The 25,715-nt window shown below is 41.6% G+C and overlaps 1 protein-coding gene across 1 annotated transcript in view; it reads left to right on the forward strand.

The window, feature by feature from the left end:
• Nucleotides 1-25,496, forward strand: part of LOC143925440 (uncharacterized) — a 45,757-nt gene extending 20,261 nt beyond the window's left edge. Inside the window, exons 3-5 of the mRNA XM_077449982.1 lie at nucleotides 20,102-20,127; nucleotides 22,719-22,951; nucleotides 25,300-25,496. Coding sequence (XP_077306108.1) covers nucleotides 20,102-20,127; nucleotides 22,719-22,736 — 44 coding nt within the window. The 3' untranslated portion in view covers nucleotides 22,737-22,951; nucleotides 25,300-25,496. The remainder of the gene's footprint in view (nucleotides 1-20,101; nucleotides 20,128-22,718; nucleotides 22,952-25,299) is intronic.
• Nucleotides 25,497-25,715: the final 219 nt, after the last annotated feature.

The raw sequence follows: 25,715 nt of genomic DNA on the forward strand, positions 1-25,715 counted from the left end.
AGCCATACAGATAGTATGGCTGAATTCACATCGCACCCGCTCCAAACTCGCACAGGACCCTTTTTTTTGTCCGCAGCAGAATCGGATCGCATGGGTGTTCACACCATGCGATCCAATTCCTGTCCGAGTTTGCAGATCGCACTGCGATATGCGAACTGATCTGGGGGTGTCATTAAGGTTTCACTGACACTCCCAGCAGTCCGCATAGGGTAGTGTGAACTGCCGGCGGGAGGCATCGCTTCAGTGTGAACCCAGCCTAAAGTGGCTGAGATGAAGGGGTTGCACCCCCAAAACATGTACATTGATCGCCCATGATGGGAGATAGCACATGTTGACATTAGGCATGGGATCAGGAGGAAAATGCCCAGTTTGAATCACAATTTTTACCGGGGTGACATCACCCCATCTGATGAAGGCAATAACAACACGGTTTGGACATACTCATGTCTGATATTGCCTTCACTTTTCAAAGTTGAACTTTGTAAGTTCCTAAATTGTGTATGTTATGCTTTGAAACATGCCTGTTTTAACAAAAACGGCTAGTTATATTAATGTTACCAAAACTAATGTTATATACACCAAAAATGTTGGTTTGTTGAAAAACTCTTTCATAAATGCACATGTGAATGTGCTTTGAGTAAAACATTTTATTTTAATCAACAATGTGTGGCTTCTTCTTTCAATGCTCAAAAGCAGTTTTTGTAGTAAAGTTGGTGTTTTCTGTGGCAATGGGGGTTATTTACTAAAGACAAATCCACTTTGCACTACAAGTGCAGTTTCAAGTGCACTTTTGCAGTGCCCTTGTAGTGCAAAGTTGATTTTGCCTTTAGTAAATAAAACCCACAGTGCTTTTTAATTTGCCCCAATTACGCCATTTTCATCACTCCACAAATTTCTATTATGGTGCTGAAAATGTTGAATATTTTTGTCAGTAATGCACTGCATACATTAACAACAAAAACAAGGTGTCTGTGTAGCAGACCCACAACATAATAATATTATTTGAAGAATAATCAAATCAATGTCTCAAATAAATTTGGTTTGCACTGTTGAAGAAAAAGACTGAAAGCTGAAAGAAACTCAAGCAGTAAATGAAAGCAAATATTATTCCAGTTTCAAATATAAATTTATTAAAAAAAATTCTCAGACATTGTCTGGCATATCAATGGCCCCACTACCCGCAAAGTACTCCATGTATCTTCTTCTGACCTCGCGGGCACTTTGGGGGGCAAGCCAGGATGGCCAGCTTCAAGTGCCATCAGGGATGTAGCATCAGGACAATTGGCCTTAGGCCCAAATGAGGCCAGATAGTTTGTAGCATTTTTTCTTAGATAATTGTGCACAATGCAGCAGGCAAGTACTATATGGTTTAGTTTATATTCCACCATGTGGATCGGTGTCAAAAATAGGCGGAATCGGCTGGCCATTATCCCGAAAGTATTCTGCACCACTCTTCTGGATCTGGCCAGCCAGTAATTAAAAACTCTCTGGTCCGGGTTGAGGGTCCTCATAGGGAATGGGCGCATAAGATGGTCCCCCAGCGCAAAGGCTTCATCTGCGACGAAGGCGAGTCCTTCCACATTGTCTTCTGGAGGTGGCAAGCCCAAGCTGCCATTCTGAAGATGCCAGTAGAACTCCGTCTGGGTGACCACTCCACTATCTGACATCCGGCCATTTTCCCCACGTCCACATAGAGGAACTCATAAGTAGCTGACACCACCGCCAACATTGCTATACTATTACACCCCTTGTAATTATAATATTATGACCCCGAGTTGGGGGGGTGGGACAATGTGGATGTGTTTCCCATCAATTGCACCTCCACAGTTGGGAAAGTCCCAACAGGTGGCAAAGTGGGAGGCCACAGTCTGCCATTCCCGTGGCGTTAAAGGAAGCTGTGGAGTCAAACAAGAAAAAAAAATAGTCATTTTGCACATAAACATTGCAAGCAGATTAGACACATTTTTGGCCAACATAAGTATAACATTTATTGAAATTAGTATTTAAATTCAAAAGTATAAGGTCCACATATCAGATTCCTCACCCCATCTGATGGCATATTGCTAAAATTTGGAGGGGGGGATGTTTTGGACAGTAACCCTCTCCAACTTCATTGAGAGCTGAATGCATAAATAATGTGTGTTAACTTTGGCCAGTCCCTCCTTACTTACACTATTGGCAGCCCACTGGACAGGTAAGAAGTGTCATAATAAAAAAAAAAATACACACTGAACAAATGGAAGCACATTTTTACATTCTGCTATTACCTATCAAGATAATAATATTAGAAAAAAACTTCAAACAGTATCATTTTAAAGTATTCAGGCAGGCCCTTGCACTACATGCTTTGGTGAATTCATCCATAAATCTGACCACAAAAGGTAGGTATAGTGTGTATGGCTTGCCAAAGTCAGCATATAGAGGATTACTATCAACTGATTTAGCGGTTGGAGGGAGGGGGGTTCCGAGTGAGTTTGGGCCACCAAAAAAAAAGCCCCTGGCACTCTGCATGAATTTAAGGACACAAATAAAATTTTTACACATTTTAGGGGGTGTTTAGGGGAAAGAACTACTATGGAGCTGAAAAAATACATTGCTAAGTGACTAGGCTATAGGTGTATATGGGCCCAGAAGAGCATGCTGGGGAGGTTAGTGAAGGTAAATATGCACGAAGAACAAAAAAGAACTTTAAAAGCTTCCAGCATGCACGAGGACAAATGAGTACAGCATATTACAGCATATTACAATCATGGTAATTATGGAATGATCAAAGAAATACAATACATTAGCAAACATTAAATACATAGAATGTGATGTTAAAGGATAAAACTTACCTTAATATAGTCCTTCTGCAGGACCTGAATAGTGGCAGAACAGGTCTCTGGGATAATGTTCTCCAGAGCCTGGGGGGAAATGCCTGTTGAGAACTTGAGGTCCTGCAGGCTTATCCCAGTCACCAAGTACTGCAATGTGGCGACTAGCCTCTGCTCTGGAGTGATGGCTTGCCTCATGCAGGTATCCTGCCTGCTGATATAAGGGGTCAGAAAAGCCAACAGACGGTGAAAAACGTGGTCCGTCATCCAGAGATAATTCCTGAAATCATCAGGATTATTCTCCCGGATCTCACGAAGCCAAGGCATGTGTGAGAATTGGTCAAGCTGGAGCAACCAATTCTTCGTCCATGAACTCCTCCCCACACTGTGCATGGATTGGGCTTGTGTCATAGCTAGAAGCCCATTACCAATCCTCTGCACAGCATGAACTCTACGATGAGTACATACACGCAACATGGATCTAACCAAACTTCTACTAACACGCGATAAACACGAGATCAGCAGAAGGAGCCCAAAGGGTGGTGCACATGCTCCTAACTTTCCCTTTTATAGTCCCGTTGTATGTGTTGTATGTCACCGCGTTCTTGACGATTGGAAATTCCGACAACTTTGTACGACCGTGTGTATGCAAGACAAGTTTGAGCCAACATCTGTCGGGAAAAAAAACGATGGATTTTGTTGTCAGAATGTCCGATCGTGTGTACAGGGCTTTAGTGGTGCACTCCACAAATCTGGTCTTTATGGAAGAGTGGCAAGAAGAAAGCCATTGTTGAAAGAAAGCTATAAGAAGTCCCATTTGCAATTTGAGAAAAGCCATGTGGGGGACACAGCAAACATGTGGAAGAAGATGCTCTGGCCAGATGAAGCCAAAATTTAACTTTTTGGTTTAAAAGCAAAACGCTATGTGTGGCAGAAAACTAACACTGCACATTACCCTGAACACACCATCCCCACCGTGAAACATGGTGATGGAAGCATCATGATGTGGGGATGCATTTCTTCAGCAGGGACAGCAAAGTTGGTCAAAGTTGATGGGAAGATGGATGGAGCCAAATACAGATTCATCTTATGCCGCGTACACATGACCAGACTTTTCGATGGATTAGGGCCGATGGATTTCCCAATGGATTTTCGGCGGAGGTCCGATGGACTTTTTGAAAGAGCTGACCTGCATACACACGATTAGACGTTCCGGCAGATAGTCTGCCGGACTTCCCGACGGACTATCAAAATGAACGGACTTGCCCCAGGTACGACGGAACTAGAAAGGGAAGTCAATCTCGCCGCTTTCATCGGCGAGATTGACACCTTGTGAGCCAAGTCGCCTGGTATGGATTTTAAGGGGAGCTCCCTACGCCGAAAAAACGGCATACCAGACCCTTATCTGAGCACGCAGCCCAGCCAGCCCGGAAAGGGGGTGGGGGAGAGCGAGCACCCCCCTCTTGAACTGTACCAGGCCACATGTCCTCAACATGGGGGGTGGGTGCTTTGGGGAAGGGGAGGCCCCCCCTGCGGCCCCCCTACCCCAAAGCACATTGTCTCCATGTTGATGAGGACAAGGGCCTCTTTCCAACAACCCTGGCCGTTGGTTGTCGGGGTCTGCAGGCGGGGGGCTTAACGGAATCCGGGAGCCGCCTTTAATAAGAGGGCCCCTATATCCCGGCCCCCCAACCTATGTGAATGAGTATGGGGTACATCATATCCCTACCCATTCATCTGGGGGAAAAAATGTAAATTAAAAAACACACTACACAGGTTTTTAAAGAAGTTTATTAGGCAGCTCCGGGGGTCTTCTTTTCGACTTCGGTGGTCTTCTTCTGACTTCTCAGCGCTTTCCAGTTCTTCTCACCGGGCTCCTCCTCTATCTTCTGTTCTTTTGACACTCTTTTGCTAGCGATGGCCCAGCTTTCTCCAGGGTCTGCTGGACCAAGTCTGCTAGAAAGTCAGATCATGTGTACGCGGCATTAAAACCTGCAGGAGGTTAGCCTTCCAGCAGGACAATGACTCTAACATACACCCAGAGCTACAATGGAATGGTTTAGAGCAAAGCATAATTATGTGCTAGAATGGCCCAGTCAATGACCAGACCTTGCCACAGATTCAATGTCCAGAATCTGTGGAAAGACTTGAAAATTGCTGTATACAGAGTCTCTCCATCCAATCTGACATATTTTTAAAAGAAGAATGGACAAATATTTCACTCTTTAGGTGTTCAAAGCTGGTAGAGACATACCCAAAAAACTTGCAGTTGTAATTGCAGTGAAAGGCAGTTCTATAAAGTATTGACTCAGAGGAGCTGAATACAAATGCCCGCCACACTTTTCACACATTTATTTGTAAAAAAATTTGAAAACCACTTACCATTTTCCTTCCACTTCACAATTATGTGCCACTTTGTGTTGGTCTATTACATAAAATCCCAATAAAATTAATTTACATTTTTGATAGTAACATGAGAAAATGTGGACAATTTCTAGGGGTATGAATACTTTTTCAAGGCACTGTATACCCTATTTTTCACTCCATGCGGCGCACTTTTTGCCCCCCCCCCAATAAATGGGGGAAAATGTCTCTGCATATTATGGAGCGAATACTGACCAGACCTCACCGCCTCCATCTTACAATACCAGGCCAGTGGTGGCACGACCATCTCCCACGGCCTGTCTCTCAGCCACAGACAGAAGACAGAACAGCCCAAGCAGCCGAATGGATTATGGCCACGGCCGCTGTTTTCATTCTGCGTGACAGGTGGAGGCATACAGCAATGTCAATCTGTGTGAGGTGGAGGGGGCACAGGTAAGGCTGCAATTCATGGCACTGATCAGGCTGCATTTCATGGGCACAGGTCAGGCTGCATTTATTTGGCACTGGTAAGGCTGCATTTAATTGACACTGGTCAGGCTGCATTTCATGGGCACTGGTAAATATTTTAGTACCCCCTTTGGTTTAGAATTTTTTTTCTTGTTTTCCTCCTCTAAAACCTAGGTGCGTCTTATGGTCAGGTGTATCTTATGGAGTGAAAAAAATGTATCATATATATAAAAAATTGTGTAGCACCCTGATTTTTATTGATATTGATATTTAACTGCAAAGCATAGTTGCTTTGGCCATTTGACAGGAGATCAATTGATTCCACCCTAGTTCTGGAGTTGCTGCACTTCTCTCTTCTGTCACTAGATGGCCAGGTATCTAGTGGCATTAGATAGGACAAGGGCATTGCAAGGACAGATTAGGAACAGATGGGGTATCTCAGCCAATGGGCAGGGATCTTCTTGGGTCCCTTGGCATGCTGGGAGAGCCTATTTATTTGGGTGAGGTCAGGTGATCGGGGTGCCACCTGGATGGCTGTCTGGGTGGACGTGTGTTGTAATGCCCTGGGCTGCTAGGACAGAGATCTGAGGCCTATCCCTGGGACATCCTGCTGCTAGGCTGTCTGAGGGCCTATCCAGAAGCAAGAGAGCAGCGCAGGGTTGGGACTGCGGCTTACAGTCAAACTAAAAGTAATGGTTCTGCCAGCCAGAGAACCTGTCTTGGTCAGAGGTAGACGGGAAGCTGTCGCCACTAAGCGACCATGGGATCATCCACCTTATTACCAGAGACCACTGTGAGTAGCTGAAGCAAGTACCAGAGCAGTATTCTCTCCAACCGGGGATAGAGAAAAATTGGGAAACTTCAGCAGGTGTCAAGCCAGTGACCTATCCAGCAAAGGTCACACTTGCATAGCAACCTTGTGTGCCAAGCCAGGGACCGAGCAGGCCAGTGGGGTGACGCTTGAGGAGTATCTGTGAGTGCCAAGCTAAGGACCCAGCAGGGATGCAGGGGTGGCGCTTGAGGAAGATACTCAGTGAGAAAATTGGAAGAGCTCAGGAGATCCAGTGACAGTGGATCAGTGGGTCTAGGTGATAGACTGGGAACTCAGTTGATTGAAGATCTAAAGAGATTGTGGAGGAAGTGAAAGAGTTCATTGCAACCTTTGTCAGAAACTGTTCAAAATTGTTGCCATAGGAGACAGGGTGTCTACACATGCAGATGTGGTGTCTGGCTGGGTGCCTTTCCCTGCATGGCTGTCTACCTATAGAAGTCTTGGAGTCTGCTAATTAACATTGCAACTACTAAAGGGTGTCCAGGACCTAACACAAGAGAAAAATAAATCTCTTTGCTTTAAAAAAGTGTCTGATGCCCATGAATCTACCTTGCACTACACCCACCATGCACTCTACATAGAAGTATGTCAGCTATACCTTACTTTGGAGGTTCTCATTAGACCAAAGGGGACCTGAGACATCGCTACATTACTCATGGTATTTGCTACTGAACCTCCTTGTACACTAGACTGTTGTTCATCTAAGCTAGATGTTGTGATAATACAGTATGATTAATTTCCAGAAACTAGCCTGGTACCCGATTTTACACACTGTTATTATCGTGTTGCAGCATTTTAGAACTGTGATTGTCTGTTTTCCCCATTCAACCTGGTGTAAACGATGGGGGTTGAGGCTTTGAGAAGCCTGAGGCCAAGAACAGAGGGCCCATCTTAACCAGCGGCTCCTTCAGGGGTAGAGCTACACATGTGATCATGGTCACGTGTCTTGAAGCTTTTCTCAAGCAAGATGAGCTCATTTTATTATGTGTGACATATGAAGAAGCAAATGCCAACTAACAGAATCATGATCTCAATCTTCTGTATTGCTTGGCATAGGGCCCATTTTGCACTGAAGACTAAAGAAAGGGTGTAGTATCCATTCCAGTTTTAACAAATGTTGTTCAGTGACTTTCCCCATTGCAGACTTCACGTGACCTACCTGTACCATTGCTTAACTCATTCCATTACATTAAAATGCCATTACTTATAGAACAGACTAAATATAGCGTTATGCATCTTTGTGAATAGAGACATAATAACATAATAACATGGGAAAAATAGATTTGTAAATTACGCCCTATGTATATGGGGATGGCTATAGTTCTATATTTAAAAATGTGAAAAATGGACCCTCGCGCTGTTAAGTGCTCAAACGTGCAAAAATGACTAAATACGTGTCAAAAAATGGAAAAGTAAAAATTATAGCAATACAAAATCCACAGTGAAAGTGATACAAAAGTGCAAGTGTTGCTAAAAAATGCAGCGGGACAAAATAGTTAACACCAACTATCACATAAGAATAAACAAAGTAAAAAGTCCTGCGCAAATGGTGCCACTAAAAAATAAATGTATAAAGAAATATAAATGTATAAAAAAATATAATATATAAAGTCAATAAATCAAGTTGTACACACCGATGTGTGAAAACAGTGAAAAATAGGAGAAAAGGCGGGACCAGCTGTTCAAAAATAGATAAATCCAGGCTCTCAGAACTCTCACCTCAAAGTTGAAATAATCAGGCAAAGTAAAATAACCCCAGAAGATTCTCCTTAATATTTCTCTATGTAATAACCAAGGAATAATAGATGAAGCCTGTAGTATATCCTTCTGCCACTAGAGGGCCATTTCCAATACTTGAATACAACACTGCAGCTTGTAATTCCGTGGTATAGAGCTTGAAAAAAACACAGAGGAGAGGGGGAGAGGGAGAAAGAGAGGGGGACTCCAATAGTGTAGTAGTTGAATGAATGGACAAATTTATTAAAGCATAAAAAATGGACTCTCACATAAGCAAAAAAAAGGGTAACACAGAGCAGATAAAAATGAAGACCTGGCGTTTTCAGCCAGTCTTACGCTGTTTCCGGTTGTCCTACGGCCACTCCCTACGCGTTACGTCACGTCATGTGACTTCATGTCACATGAAGAAGTCACATGACGTGACGTAACGCGTAGGGAGTGGCCGTAGGACAACCGGAAACAGCGTAAGACTGGCTGAAAACGCCAGGTCTTCATTTTTATCTGCTCTGTGTTACCCTTTTTTTTGCTTATGTGAGAGTCCATTTTTTATGCTTTAATAAATTTGTCCATTCATTCAACTACTACACTATTGGAGTCCCCCTCTCTTTCTCCCTCTCCCCCTCTCCTCTGTGTTTTTTTCAAGCTCTATACCACGGAATTACAAGCTGCAGTGTTGTATTCAAGTATTGGAAATGGCCCTCTAGTGGCAGAAGGATATACTACAGGCTTCATCTATTATTCCTTGGTTATTACATAGAGAAATATTAAGGAGAATCTTCTGGGGTTATTTTACTTTGCCTGATTATTCCATCTTTGAGGTGAGAGTTCTGAGAGCCTGGATTTATCTATTTTTGAACAGCTGGTCCCGCCTTTTCTCCTATTTTTCACTGTTTTCACACATCGGTGTGTACACCTTGATTTATTGACTTTATATATTATATTTTTTTATACATTTATATTTCTTTATACATTTATTTTTTAGTGGCACCATTTGCGCAGGACTTTTTACTTTGTTTATAGTTCTATATTAACAAGCCCTATGACTGTTTTCAGACATTTTAATTCAGTTCCTATATGCACACCACTACAGTGGTAGAGTGTAATTTACCATAAGTATTTGGTGTAAAGCATTACATAAACTTTACTTTTTTAGATCCCATCCTACACTAATAACGTAAAGTTATCTGCAAATATGGTTCAGTTAGTAGTGTACAGAGCCACAAGACTTTGTGTAGTTTAAAGCTGAACACCAGGAACATATACAGATGCAATACATATAAAAAAAACTATTTTTATCAACCAAAAGCTTCGTCACCCAGCCAATTGCGGCTGGTGCTCAAAATTTTGGGGGGAGGCGAAAACAAACTGAAAAATTATGAAAAATAAAACATCAATTGCCGCCTCACTGTGCCCATCAAACCCAGCCACTGTGCCCATCAATGGCAGCCTCTGTGCCATCAAACGCAGCCATTGTGCCCATCAAATGCTGCCACTGTGCCCATCAAATGCAGCCACTGTGCCCATCAAATGCAGCCACTGTGCCATCAAATGCTGCCACTGTGCCATCAAACGCAGCCACTGCGGCCATCAAACGCTGCCACTGTGCCATCAAACGCTGCCACTGTGCCCATCAAATGCTGTCACTATGCCCATCAAATGCTGCCACTGTGACATCAAACACAGCCACTGTGCCCATCAAATGCAGCCACTGTGCCCATCAAACGCTGCCACTGTGCCCATCAAATGCTGTCACTGTGCCCATCAAATGCTGCCACTGTGACATCAAACACAGCCACTGTTCCCATCAAATGTAGCCACTGTGCCATCAAACGCTGCCACCGTGCCCCATCAAATGCTGCCACTGTGCCATCAAATGCAGCCATTGTGCCCATCAAATGCTGCCACTGTGCCATCAAACACTGCCACTGTGCCATCAAACGCTGCCACTGTGAACCCCCCCGCCTGCCGTCTGCCCGGCACTTACCCTGTCTCGGTGGTGCAGTTGGCGACAGCAACGAGCAGGGTCCTCCATGCGTCCCCTTCTAATCTATTCCTCCCATCCTCTCCACCTGATAGGCATCCAATTACAGCGTTTGTCGTTTCAGCCAATCAGGTGACGGGTAACAGACCCGAGCACCTGATTGTCGGAGAGGCAGTTCAGTGTTAGGAAAGTGAATATTCATTCACTGTTCTAACACACCTGGGTGAACTGCGAGTGCCAAGCATGGCGGTTCGCAGGTCACCTTTTTTTACACCTATTAGAGCCTATGGCCCCCTGCAGCTGTAATTCAGGAGCCCGGCGTGCACTTATTCTAGACTACGTGCATGCTATTTGTATGACTTGGGACCATTAATAATACCCCTGTTGATATCTGACCTTTATTCCAGTGCTACATGCACTCACATACTTTATACAGTGCCTTGCAAAAGTATTCATACCCCTTGAAATTTTCCACATTTTGTCATGTTACAACCAAAAACAAAATTTTTTTTTATTGGGAATTTTTGTGATAGACCAACACAAAGTGGCACATAATTGTGAAGTGGAAGGAAAATGATAAATGGTTTTCAATTTTTTTTTTTACAAATAAATACAGTGCCTTGCAAAATTATTCACCCCTTGACATTTTTCATGTTTTGTTGCCTCACAACCTGGAATTAACATGGATTGTTTGAGGATTTGCATCATTTAATTTACAGAACATGCCCACAACTTTGAAGATGTTTTTTTTTAATTATTGTGAAGGAAACGACAAAATAACAATAAAAGTCAATTTGCATAACTATTCACCCCCCTAAAGTCAATACTTTGTAGAGCCACCTTTTGCGGCCATCACAGCTCCAAGTCACTTTGGATACGTTTCTATGAGCTTGCCACATCTTACCACTGGGATTCAAGTTGGATGGTTTGCGCTTGTGAACAGCAATCTTTAAGTCTGACCACATATTTTCTATTGGATTGAGGTCTGGGCTTTGACTATGCCATTCAAACACCTTAGCAGTTTGTTTGGGGTCATTGTCCTGTTGGAAGGTGAACCTCCGTCCTAGCCTCAATTCACACACAGAGTGGTACAGGTTTTGCTCAAGAATTTTCAATTCAATTGTTCAATTCTCATCTCATCAGACCAGAGCACCTTCCACTATACACTTTGGGAGTCTCCCACATGCCTTTTCAGAAACTGAAAACGTGTCATTTTGCTTTTTGCTGAAAGTAATTAATGGCTTTCTTCTGGCCACTCTGCCATAAAGCCCAACTCAATGGAGCATATGGCTTATTGTCTTCCTATTTACAGATACTCCAGTCTCTGCTGTGGAACTCTGCAGCTCCTCCAGGGTTACCTTAGTTCTCTGTGCTGCCTTGCTGATTAATGCCCTACTTGCCTGGTCCATGAGTTTTGGTGTGTGGCTATTATGACAGGTTTTCTGTTGTGCCATGTTCTTTCCATTTGGTTATGATAGATTTTATGATGCTCCTATGGATCATCAAAGATTTGGATATTTTTTTATAACCTAACCCTGACTTGTACTTCTCAGTGTGCCTTATTTGTTTGGAGGGTTGCTTGGTCTTCATGGCAGTGTTTGGTTAGTGGTGCCTCTTCCTTAGGTGTTGCAGCCTCTGGGGCCTTTCAAAAAGGTGTGTATATGTAATGACAGATCATGTGACACACAGGTGGACATAATTTCACTAATTATGTGACTTCTGAAGGTAATTGGTTGCAACAGAGTTTTTTAATGGGCTTCATAGCTCATACATACTCACATGCCAATTATCATTTTTTTATTTCTGAAAAATTGTTTTATGTATAAATTTTTCTAATTTTACTTCACCAACTTAAACCATTGTGTTCTAACCCATCACATATAATTAAGATTAAAAAACATTGATCTAAAGTCTTTTGCAGGCTGTAACAGGTTTTGTTCTAAGATTGCCCTCTATTTTGCTCCATCCATCTTCCCATTAACTCTGACCAGCTTCCCTGTCACTGCTGGAAAAAAGCATTCCCACAACACGATGCTGCCACCACCATGTTATATGGTGGGATGGTGTGTTCTGGTTGATGTGCAGTGTTAGTTTTCTGCCACACATAGCATTTTGATTTAGGCCAAAAGGTTACATTTTGGTCTCATCTTCCACATGTTTGCTGTGTCCCCCACATGTCTTCTCACAAACTAGACATGTGCGATTAGTTTTGTACGAATCGAAAATTCATACGAATTTCTAGAAATTCGTACATTTGTGAGGATTCGAAATACGAATTTTTATGCATATGATATTTGTACGCCGGAAAACGACCTGCTTTGCTTTGAAAGGGTGGCTCCATTGCTCCTCTATCCAGAGTGGTAACACCCAAAGATAGGAAGTGTGTTACTGGCCAGATTACCAGGTGAAAATAAAGGAAAAATCATTGAAGCAGCCCCAGCATTTGAGCACTGTGCTCTATACGCTATCGAAGAGGTGCCATTCGAGGAATCTAAAGTGGGAGCCATAGCTACATTAAAATCCCCTCCAACCACCAGCGTACCTTGATAAAAGGAAGTGATATGACGCTTTGAGGCCTATGAGAGGATCCGAGCGGATTTGGAGATTACGTGATATCCGAAGGATTGGGTCGTTTTCCGGCTTCCTGTATCGAAACGTCTATGTGATCGTATCTGCGCAGACTGACCTCCCTTAACAGGGGGTCACCGGTGATCTGGTAAGCCTCCATTCATTATTGATTTACAGAGGTGAAGGGTCCACGTGGTCAAGCATTATTATCGTAGTTTGAACAAACAAGATTAATCACTTTTTGTTTCATATTCACATGGGACATTATTTATACTGTGCTGCATCATTTTTTATGATTATTTGGTTTTATAGTTTGTTTTTCACTCTATTGGACACTTGAGTTATAGATAAACGTCTTTTGACTTCATTGGACATTTGAGCTTTGAAAGTATTTTTCATTAATGACTTTCACATTATTTAGGTTTTTCACAACATTTATATATTTTTCTATTAAGTCACATTCATATTTAGAGGCTAAGCGCTGCACTTTTATTTCTTCTGTTTTCTTTGTGCCCAGTATCCTGGTTATAGTGTTCAGCTGCTGATTTATTTTATCTTATTTTATTTTACTAAGCGCAGATTTTTTATTATTTTCTAACGAAAATTCGTATTTTGTATGAATCCGAATTGAATTTTGGACACTAATTACGAATTAATTTTAATACGAAGCGGAACAAAACAAAATAAATTTATTGATGGCGCACATGTCTATCGCAAACTGGATTTTTTAGGGCTTTATTTCAACAATGGCTTTCTTCTTGTCACTCTCCCATAAAGGTCAGATTTGTGGATTGCACGACTAATAGAGTCTTCCACTTGGGCTGTGGATCTCTGCAGCTCCTCCAGAGTTACGAAGGGCCTCTTGGCTGCTTCTCTGATTAATGCTCTCCTTGCCCGGCCTGTCAGTTTAGATGGATAGTCATGTCTTGGTAGGTTTGCAGTTGTGCCATACTCTTTCCATTTTCTGATGATGGATTGAACAGTGCTCCGTGAGATGTTCAAACCTTGGGATATTTTTTTTTAACATAACCCTGCTTTAAAATTTTCCACAACTTTATCCCTGACCTGTCTGGTGTATTCCTTGGCCTTCATGATCCTGTTTGTTCACTAAGGTTCTCTAACAGACCTCTGAGGGCTTCACAGAACAGCTGTATTTATACTGAGATTAAATTACACACAGATGGACTCTAATAATTAGATGACTTCTGAAGGCAATTGGTTCCACTAGATTTTAGTTAGGGGTATCAGAGTAAAGGGAGCTGAGTACAAATGCACGCCACACTTTTCAGATATTTATTTGTAAAACAAATTGAAAACCATTTATCATTTTCCTTCCACTTCATAACTATGTGCCACTTTGTTTTGGTCTATCACATACAAGCCCAATAACATAGATTTACGCTTTTGGTTGTAACATGACAAAATGTGTAAAATTTTAAGGGGCGTGCATACTTTTTCAGTTTTGCACCATGCATGGTTATTATTATATTACCAAGGAGGGCTTTACAGTCAATTAACGTATTTATTGGCGTATAACAAGCGCCGGTGTATAACACGCACCCCAAGTTTAGGAGGGAAGTTTAAGGAAAAAAACTTACATTTTAAATGCCCATCAATGTAGCCTTCCACTGTCCCCCTGCAGCCCTACACTGTTCTCCTGCAGCCCTACACTGTTCTCCTGCAGCCCTACACTGTTCTCCTGCAGCCCTACACTGTTCTCCTGCAGCCCTACACTGTCCCCCTGCAGCCCTACACTGTCCCCCTGCAGCCCTACACTGTCCCCCTGCAGCCTTCCACAAAATCGCAGTATGGTTCGTTTTAAATTTACCGCCGCCGCCGCCATCTTCGGCTTCTCCCTCCGCGATCTTCGGCTCCTCCCGCCGCCGCCGTTGAGATCTTCGGCTCCTCCCGCCGCCGCCGCCGTCGAGATCTTCGGCTCCTCCCGCCGCCGCCGTCGAGATCTTCGGCTCCTCCCTCCGCCGACATAGACCGAGCCGAGCCGAGGGTACTCGGCTACTCGGCTCTGCTCGCAGTAACGCCCCCCGTCCTGGCTCCTGTGATGGACACAACACCGGGCCAAAGGCGGGACGTAAAGGCTAGGAGGCGGGACTGGGCGTGACTGAGAGCGGAGCCGAGTACACAGTACACTCGGCTCAGCTCGGTAAATGTCGGCGGCGCTTCACAGAGCGCAGATCGGCGGGGGGATCAGCGTATAACACGCACCCATGATTTTCCCCCGATTTTAAGGGGAAAAAAGTGCGTGTTATACGCCGATAAATACGGTACATCTTCAACTTATGTTGATATCTTATGAAGGATAAAATCTCCCCAAAAATGTTGGGATTTATGGTTCTATGTGGTACTCTTTCTTTTGGAATCATGCAGTGGTCCTCTTTCAAACAGGAACATTTTTGCAGTAAAATGTTTAAGAAAGTAATTCCCCTCACTTTCCTCAAACATCCTGTTTTAGTTTGGCAATGGTGAATAGTGAAGGCAATCCCCTGAATAGGACACAGACAGCAAAAATGAAACTTGGGGTTTTAAACCATTCCATACTCCATTCAAATCTAAAAATAAAACTATAAGACGTTTGGATTTTAATACACTTATTCTAGGCCATTTTTGGATTTTGAAACTTGTTTTTCAGAAATGTGCTACACGGTCAGAATTTTGGCCAGCAAAAGACCGATAAGAGCTTTTCTTTGGAAAATGCGACCATGTGTATGCTCCATCAGAATTTTGCTGGCCAATTTTCCGCCAGCAAAAGATTGAGAGCAGGTTCTCAATTTTTCAGATGGAAAAAGTTTCTATTGGAAATTTCCAGATCGTGTGTATGCAATTCCGACGAGCAAAAACTCATGCATGCTCAGATTCAACTATGAGATGGAGGCTATTGGCTACTGGCTATTGAACTTCCTTTTTCTAGTCCCATCGTATGTGTTGTACATCACTGCGTTCTTGACAGTCGGAATTTGGTGTGGCTGTGTGTATGCAAGACAGCTTGAGCAAAATCCCATCGGAATTTTGTTGGGAAAACCATCAGAGCTTTTGCCAACCAAAATTCTGATTATGTGTACGCGCCATTAGGTTCCACTGTGAGTATAACAAGCATGCTTTACATGCTTTACTGCATATAGAGACTGATTTTACTGTTGTGGGTTTAGTAACACTTTAAAGAGAAAGTAAACTCTCCTCCTCTGATGCTTCTTTTCATTTAGTCCATTTAGTCCAGCCCAATAAGTAATTATCAAACTATAGCCAACTAATCCAACCCAAATCGCATATTACTTACTGTTTAAAGAAAAAGTCCACAGTGGAGTGTATTTCTGCCCTTACATTGAGCACTTCCTGTACTGTTAACCAAGCCTCCTTCTCAATCCAATATTTCTATGGCAACCCTGCTTCCCTGTTCATAGTTGACTTGTTTTATTTGATACTATTTACTTGTGCCGATTATCTAGTGCCTGTGTGAGTCTTATCAGCTCCAGCTGATATGACTGCAGTAATGCTGTCCGATGGCCAGGTTTACACTGCATGTGATGTCACATGGTTACATGGGGTGTAGGAGGTAGCTCTGAGTGATTATGATATACATCTTAAGTATATGCTTTACTGCATATACAGACTGATTTTACTGCTGTGGGTTTAGTAACAATTTAAAGATGAAGTAAACTCTCTGACTCTGATGCTTCTTTTCATTCAGTCCATTTAGTCCAGCCCAATAAGTAATTATCAAATTATAGCCACTGTAGGACTGGTCTGCACAGGACTCTGTGCAGACCAGTCAAGTTCCTCCACCCCAAACTCGCTCATCCATATTAATCAAATAAAAAAATGAAAAAATATCTTTGTAATGGTGAAGGCCACTTAAACCCTTTAGGGAAAGAGAACCTTGACTAATGGGGGCATGGCCAGGAGCTGTGTGTGGGGGAAATGTAGTAAGTAAAGTGGTCACAGGGGATTGGATCAGGCTGATGGGGCTGGAGTTCATTACAAGTTCTGCCCCAGGGAATTCTGGGTCTTTTGGAAAACATGTGGCTAGAAGAGCTACCCACCCTTCCACCCATTCGATGGTCTGTCACAGCTTTAGCAGCATTATTTTGACCTTGCCAGCATTTAAACTTGGTGTAATGGGCTATGCCCTTGATTGGAAGTTGGAGTTAGTCTGTCTATCCAGAAATGAAATAAAGCTGTGGCCTTGCCCTTTTCCAACGTAATGGTTGTGTGGTTTTCTTGTACTGGGAGGGGGCTTGATCTTATGGTAATAGTCAGTCTTTCTTAGGCCTTTGTGCCTCAGTCATGACTTAGGATATAGCTGCAAGTATAAGGTTTCATGCACACTGGACGTTATAAAACATCAGTAGTGTTATCTATAGAAAGCTGTAGGTGTAGAATGAGTTTTGTAGTGTTTTTGCAGTAGCGGTTTTCAGTGTTTTTGTACGGTTTTTAGCTGTAGCATTTGTCAGCTTCTTTTTAGAAAAACTATACTCCCACAAAAGCTTATGGCTCAAAAACTGTGATAAGCGCTGAATAGCCTCGTTTTTTAGCATTTTTAAGCTATTATCAGAGTTAGAGTGTTTTTACAGCTAAAAAAACCTTCTTAAAGTGATTGTGAATTCTTGTTTTTTTTTCTATTAAAATAACAAACTTGTTATACTTAACTGCTCTGTTGAAGTGGATTTGCACAGAGCAGCCTCGATTCTCCTCTTCTTTGGTCCCTCATCTGTGCTCCCGGACCCTCCCTCCTGTCGAGTTCCCCCACAGCAAGCAGCTTGCTATGGGGGCACCCGAGCCCACGTCACAGCTCCCTGTGTCTATTTAGACATTGAGCCATGGCCCAGTCCCGCTCCTATCTCTCCTGATTGGCTAACTGACTTTGATTGACAACAGCGGGAGCCAATGGCACTGCTGTTGTGTCTCAGCCAATCAGGAGCCTCAGACAGCTGAGACACCTGTGGACATCGCTGGACAGAGAGGGGGCTCAGGTAAGTATTAGGGGGGGCTGTTGCACACAAAAGGCTTTTTTATCTTAATGCATACAATGCATTGAGATTAAAAAAAAACTTCTGACTTTAAAACCTCTTTAAGTTCAACAGATCTATCGAATCCGTTAAAAAGTGGAAGAGTAGTATAAAAAGTAAAAAAGAATACTAAAGAGAAGGGGAAGGGAGAAGAGGAAGGGAGAAGGGAAGGGAGGGAGGGGATAACTTGCCAGGCATCACTGGTATTCAGTTTCTATGATATATTACAGAGAAAGCAATGATCGATCCAGATTAATGATGATAATAAAATCCTATAGTGGAGACCATGGAGGCGATTCAGTTCGCATTGTGCGCTATACAAATATTTCATTCATTCATTCATGGAGACCATGTTTGTAAAAAATTCAGGATAAGTATCATTCAAGATAGAAGGTCATTTTTTGTGAACTATTCTGAAATTGTCTGTTTTACTACTGAAAGTTCAGGATTGGCTGTCTCTGGGATTTGGCATTGTCAATAGTCTTGCACGTTGCCAGATAGATGAAGGTTATCTATTTCATGTATAAAATAGAGGGGTGGGCAAATCTATCTCGTATCTATCTATCTATCTATCTATCTATCTATCTATCTATCTATCTATCTATCTATCTAGCTATCTATCTATCTTTACACCTTTATTCAGTCAGAGCCATCAATTGATAAAATTCAAAACACTTTGTAAGTAAGTACAGTATATACAGAGTACCATCTTTAACCACTTCAATACTGGGCACTTTCGCCTCTTTCCTCCCCAGGCCAATTTTCTGTACCCAAATGAAATTTTTTTCATTTTGTTCACACAAATTGAGCTTTCTTTGGGTGGTATTTATTCACAAGTCTATTTTTTATTTTTTGCGATATAAGCGAAAAAATGTGCGGAAATTTTGAAAAAAATAATATTTTCTACTTTCTGTTTTTAAAAAAATCCAATAAAATCGAATTTTGTTATAAATTTAAGCCAAAATGTATTCTGCTACATGTCTTTGGTAAAAAAAAAAGTCCAGTGAAGTGTTTAATAATTGGTTTGTGTGATCACGGATATATGTAAGCAGATGATCATGTACATATGTGTGCAGATAATCATTGGTACATATGATTTTAGTGTTACATATGTGGGGACAGGTGTTTTTCCTGTGTGGGGACAGTGTTTTGGGGACACTATTTAGGGGACACTGTGTGTGTTTACATGTTTCAAAAAGGTGAATTTTTTCCAAAAACGTGCGCTTGTAAGACCGCTGCGCAAATACGGTGTGAAAAAAAGTATTACAATGACCGCCATTTTTTTCTCTAGGGTGTTAGAAAAAAACAAAATATAATGTTTGGAGGTTCTAAGTAATTTTCTAGCAAAAAAAAAAACAGTTTTAAACATGTAAACACCAAATCTGAAAAAGAGGCCTGGTCCTTAAGGGTTTACTCAAAAAAATAAAAATCCCGTCTATCTGCCCAAGAACTGGATGTGACGTTGGAGGTCGCTCTGGTCCTCCAAGGGCACCGAGCCTAGTCTGGGCCATCTTGCCCTTACTTGTCTTCCTGCCTAGCCATCGGCCACACCAGATAGTTTCCGAGTTTACTGATGGCTCCGGTAAAGTGAATTTTTATGCTTTAGGATTTTTCCCCAGGTGATTGTTACTTGCATTATTTTAAAAATGTCACGTGTTTCCCTGTTGTAATAATTGTGCTAATTAAATGGTATCTCAGGCTTCAGAAATGCAGTGTCATTTAAATTGGAAATGGAATTGGGCTGGTAGCAAATAACTATAGATTATGGAATGTAATATGGAATGACAATGACAAAAATAGTCACACCTATTGTAGCTTGCTGTCTCCTCCCTGTCTTAATATTGATATAAAAGCAGCTGATTTTCTGTTGGTAATAATTGAGTTTATTCTACATCAAGGAGCAAGTTTCTGGTACGTAAGTCATATTTGATATTATATTGATATACCATTTTCAGATGGATACCTAGCCAAATGTTTTTGTATTGGATAGAACGGTAAAGCATTAGAACCCCTGTATAGTTTTTACTCCTCTCTAGAGCCCTGTTAGAGAGATTTACATGCACTTTAGTGTCTCAGTGTCAATATTTTTATAATAGTTGCATAGTTATTCAGGTGGAAAAAAAACAAGCCCAAGAGTGCATATAAATTGAAAGTGACCTATCTGTCTTGAAGCAGGCTAACTACAACTCACCTAAAAGGGCTTGTATTTGAGATGTGCTGGCAGGCCTAATAAGAGATAAAGGTTTAACCATTTTTTATTTAATTTTTTGCTTCATAAGTATAAAGTTTTAACTGCGTGTCTCTGTTTATTTTTCAGATCCACCATCATGTCGTTCAATTTTGGTTAGTAACTTGCTACAATAACTTTCAAAATTTATACCTTTGCCATTTCATTTTTTTTAATACTTGAATTAATTAGTATGTTGGTTTTTTTTGGGCTAAGTAGAATTTTTTTTATATTCAAGGACTTTGGTATTGTAATTTTAGTAACCAAATGCATTTGGAATTTCTGGTTGGATCAAATGTATTTTTGAGTATTATTATTGGAATAACATACTTAGCTTGGGGAAAAGGGGGTTACATTTATTTTTTTTAATCTCACTAAATTGCTAAAAATAAACTCTAAGTCCTTGTACACACGGTCGGAGATTCCGACAGCCAAATCCGTCGGATTTTGTCCGACGGATCTTGTCCGAAACTGTTGCATACACACAGTCAGACAAAGTTGTCGGAAAATCCGATCTTTCAGAACATGATGACGTAATTTCGTTACGATGGGACTAGGTTCAGGCTAGTAGCCAATAGCTTTGATGTAGGAAGTTGATCTGAGCATGCGTGGCACTTTGTCTGATCGGAATTCTCTACACATGATCGGAGTATGTCCGATCGGAGCATTTTGTCGGAAAATATTTCCGGCAAGTTGAAAAATTTGGTCCGACGGATATTCCAACGGAAACAGTCCGATGCAGACCACACACAGTCAGAATATCCGACAAAATGCTCCGATCGGACACATTCCGTCGGAATCTCTGACCGTGTGTACAAGGGCTAAGGCTCCTTTCACACTGGGGCAGGGGAGGCGTCGGAGGTAAAGCGGCACCCGCTAGCGGTCAAAAAAGGGTTAAAAACCACCGCAAAACGCTGCTACAGAAGCGCTATGCCGGCGGTATAGCTGTGCTGCCCCATTGATTTCAATGGACAAAGATGCTGCTAGCAGGACTTGTTTGAGCATCCTGCCAGCGCACAACTCCAGTGTGAAAGCCCTCGGGGCTTTCACATTGGAGAGACAGCAGCGGCTGTTTCAGGGAGATTTGCAGGCGCTATTTGTAGCGCTGTAGTGCCTGCAAAGCTCCCCAGTGTGAAAGGGGTCTAATACAGTTTTGATTAGCAGTCATAATATGGATTTGTCTTTCTTTTGCTTCAGTAGTGACAGGCTATCAAACATCTTTTTTTATATGAGAGTATGGGAAAGGACCAATGTTAATAGAAATGTATGACTCAAGTGAATATGATCTTTATATGTGGTCAGTGGTAGTGTAATGTTAGGCATATCATCTCAATGCTTGCCACATATTTCATCTATTAATCAACTTAACCTCCCTGGCGGTATGATTCAGTCTGGAATAAGGTGCTGAAAGCGGTACAATTATTTTGCATGGAAATCTGGCGTTTTATTTTGCAGTCCTGTAATTCTTAGGAATAACGCTCTTAAATCTGTTCAAACCAGAGTCTAGCAGACATCCCGGGTATGATAAAGTTTATAATATAATATAGAATAATAAAAAATATTCAATAATGTAATCAAATCCTAAAACACTGAAAAAGGGACACTTTCTGGTTGCTATGGACAATCTCCAAATTTCAGGCAGAAAAAAACTGTATTTATAATATAAAAGTGCATGCAGGGCACTGCACAGACCACTAGGGACAAAGGGGGTGTGTATTTTTTAATACAGCACTGTAATCTGTAAGATTACAGTGCTGTGTGTGTTTTGTGTACTTTTACTTTTTTGAATTTGCCGCCGTTCTCCGCTCCCGTGCGCCGTAACGTCGCAGGGAACGGAGCTCGGCGGCATTCGGCACTGTGAATCGAGCGGAGGACAGCTCGATCACACAGCGCGGGGGACATCGCTGGATCCAGGGGACAAGGTGAGTAACTCTCCCTGTGTCCTCCCCTGCATCCAGCGATGCGATCCCGAGTCTGGCTCGGGGTTACCGCTCCTGTAATTAAAATCCCAACCCGAGCCAGACTCGGGATTACCGCTAGGGGGGTTAATCATAAATTTCATTTACGATACTTAGCACATCACTTGCCTCTACTGCCACAGACACAAAGGCAATAGCGTTTGCATCCACTTGGTATAGCGCTCGACCCCTTCTAATTGCAGCTTGTCAAAGACTTAGGCTGTCTGAAGTGGGGTTGAAGGCTGCACCTGTGCTTCTGGGGCATTCTAACATGCTCGGAGGGACACCCTGTGGTTAGAAGGCCTGTGTGCCATTGGCCTTATTGTCTGTAATGAGAAGGGCCATGGGAGTGGTAAGGTGTAAATTCTCTCTGGTCACCATGACAACATTTTCTCAGCATACATTGCTGCATGGAGTAATTGGCTCTGTCCAATCCTGACTGGCCTAGGAGACTGAATGCCTTAAATCTAAAGAATATCAAACATTTTATCTGTAGGAGGCAGACCATGCCTTGTAATGTGATAAAGAAGTCAAAATTTGATATTTTAATTGCTCTCTTCTCCGATATTTAAACTGATTGCATTTAAAAAAAAATGCACTTAATGATATATTAATAGTTACAGAGCTGCCTTCATTTGTGTCTTATATTTCTCTCTGGAGTTCATTACATAAGATAGGTTACATATAAAATATTTTATAAAGGAACATTTCAGTAACTGTGATTCTGATTTTTTTCCTTTCTTTTACAGGAGCTGTCATTGGGATAGGGACTGGTGGAAATAACCCTGGTTTTTACAATGGTGGTTGGAATTACAGGCCCAACATCTACGTGCAGCCAGGGATTCCTGTTATTGGCAGTTCATATCCTAGATATGTTTATGGTCCTTGGGGAAACTATTATAGAGGCAATGGCTACGGCTACAACAACTACGGCCACCGCCACCACAACAGACGTCACTGGTGGTAACACGGGAAAAGGAATGTAAGTTTATATACTGAATAATGAAACAAATCATATATAGCATGGTGACAATAGGTAGCCACGAACACAGTGAAAACTGAAAGCTGATTTTCCCAGTCCAAAAGCTAAAAAAAAAAAAAAGAAAATAAAAGAAACTGAAATGGTTCTATGTACAGCATAGACAAAATTGCAATGTTAATCATAACTAATAAATCTCACTCTCACCATTATTAATAACTGCTAGAATCTGTTAGCTGCAGAACCCAAAGTCCAGAAAAACTTATATACTCACATAAAAATAAATATACCTAGCTGTAAATCACCAACATGTGCCAAAATGATCAGCATGTGCCAAAATAATTAACATGTGGCAAGTAATTTGAGATAGAAACAAATGTACTAATAAATCTTAACATGCAACTCCATAAAATATATGGCTTTCTGACAAAAGACAATAAAGAAAATCCATTAAATCAATCTTCCTCGGTGATCAGTATTGATTCCTTCCAGAAGAAGGCTGATGAAGTTGCTGACGTAACACGTAGGGCAAAGTACTGAGCCTGGGTAGTTTTGCAGAGGAGGGAAGACCTTCATACAGCAGCTCTGCTTTCATTATGAGATTGTGAGCTCTCGGAGAAATGAACCATGCAAGTATCACTGCTCTTCAGTATACTGAAGAATATGTTACATTGATTTAATGTGAGTAATATTACCTTTACATAGGCTATCCCGTCTAAAGTCCACCATGACTACTGATGCTAGATTCATCCATCTTGCCAACTGTTCAGTGTATGCTACTCCTCTCTCTCTATATATATTCAAAATACTAACAACAACTTACAATGCCATCCACAGCTTGGCCCCCAGCTACATCACTAACCTAATCTCAAAATGCCAACCAAATTGTTCTCTTTGTTCCTCTCAAGAATTTCTGCTCTCTAGCTTACTTGTTACCTCCTCCCATGCTCGCCTCCAGGACTTTTCCTGAGCCATTCCCACCTCATGGAACTCCCTACCCTAATCTGTCAAACTTTATCCTATTCTATCTACTTCAGACAATTCCTAAAAACCCTTCTCTTCAGAGAAGCCTATCCTGCCCCCACCTAACTGTACTTTTATTTTCTCCATCAGCTCATCCCGCACAGTTATTACCTTTTGTATCTCTTGACCCTCCCTCTGACATTGTAAGCTCCAGTAAACAGGGTCCACTGATTCCTCCTCTATTGAATTGTACTGTAGCTGTACTGTCTGCCCTCATGTTGTAAAGCGCTGTATGATAATAATATAATAATAACTATGGATTTGCACATTAAAGTGGTAGTAAAGTTTTTTGGATTTTTACCTAACAAGTAAGCAGGGCAGCCATCAGAAGTTCTGTAGTCAGTGTTCTCTCTCTCTTTCCTTTTGTCTCCTCTCACACAGCCACTCCTAAAGTTCTTTGGCAGGTTGGGGAGGGGGAAAAGAAGGTGCAAGGCAGCAATGGTAACAGTGTCAGTAGTACCCTGGTTCAAGTTGCCAAACAGAGCAATTCTGTGGCCTGGGGCAGCAGCAGGCCAGGGGCCACATACATAAAAATTAGAGGTCAGTCCTCACAATACTGATATTTTTAGCAAAGGATGGTCCCAGGTTGGGTAATTATCCAATGGATTGTATTTCATGAAGGTTTTGACTGCTAGACTCAGTTTTACTACTCCTGCTACAGCAGTTGCATTATCCCCAAAAAAATAGAAAAAAGCAAGAGGATGGGTGAGACCCCTTTTGAAGCATGTGATAAATTGGTAGAACTTGTGTGCATACTATATATCTAGCTCCCAGAAAGAGATCACTGTATATTAACTGGAATTTATGCAAAACTGAAAAACACATTTTGAGTGAATGTATTCTTTTTATATCTTTCCAATTTTATTTCATCTTACTCATCGGTGTACGCAGCCTATTCCATTAGGGTGTGCACCCCAAAACTCAAACACACATGTGTACACACACACACTCTAAATAAATGTAAACATTTTAAAATGTAGTAAGGTAGTGGATGGTGTCAGTAGAGAAGTGGACGTGTCAGTAGGGCAGAGGTTGGTGTCAGTAGGGCAGTGGACAGTAGTTTTTAATTTTTATTATTTTATTTTTGTATTGCTTTTTACAATTTTAGTTATATATTTTTATTATTTAAAAAAAAAATTAGGAGCTTTGGTGAAATATCAGCAGCGGAAATCTGCGCCACACTGGGTGATTAGGGTGTGCCCATGTACACCCGGCACACCCCCTGCGCATGTCTGTGATCCTATGTTAAGTAACAAAGGATATAGCTGATTATTCCTGTGCATCATTCTATAATATGCTCTAACCTATATTCCTCTCTTCTTTTGCAGGATGCAAAGTATGCAATAAGCCATGAAAGTCACATCAGTATTGAAAACACATCACACGATTCAAAATGCTTTATTCAACTTGATGTCAATTCTACTGCAATTACTGGCCAAATGATTACATTTTTCAATATGAAACATTTAATAAAAATAATGCAAAAACATCAATTAAAATAAAATCTAAAAAATCCATGTACAAATGCAAGTGTGTCGTGTTGTGTTTTGTAACAGTTTTAATGCTGCCAAGTAAAATAAATACTCATCTTACACGGGTATTATAATGATCAGCTTATAGTCACACACACATGTAATGTACAGTTCTGTATAAGACAGCCAAAGCAGTTACTACATCTGCCTGTAAATCTCAAAAGCTCCAGACTAACTAAAATCTAATGATTGTAGAATCGGACAAGGCTAAG

This window comes from Lithobates pipiens, unplaced genomic scaffold (assembly GCF_037356315.1).
Source record: "Lithobates pipiens isolate NorthernLeopardFrog02 unplaced genomic scaffold, aLitPip1_a1.2 Scaffold_22, whole genome shotgun sequence".
Taxonomy (NCBI): domain Eukaryota; kingdom Metazoa; phylum Chordata; class Amphibia; order Anura; family Ranidae; genus Lithobates; species Lithobates pipiens.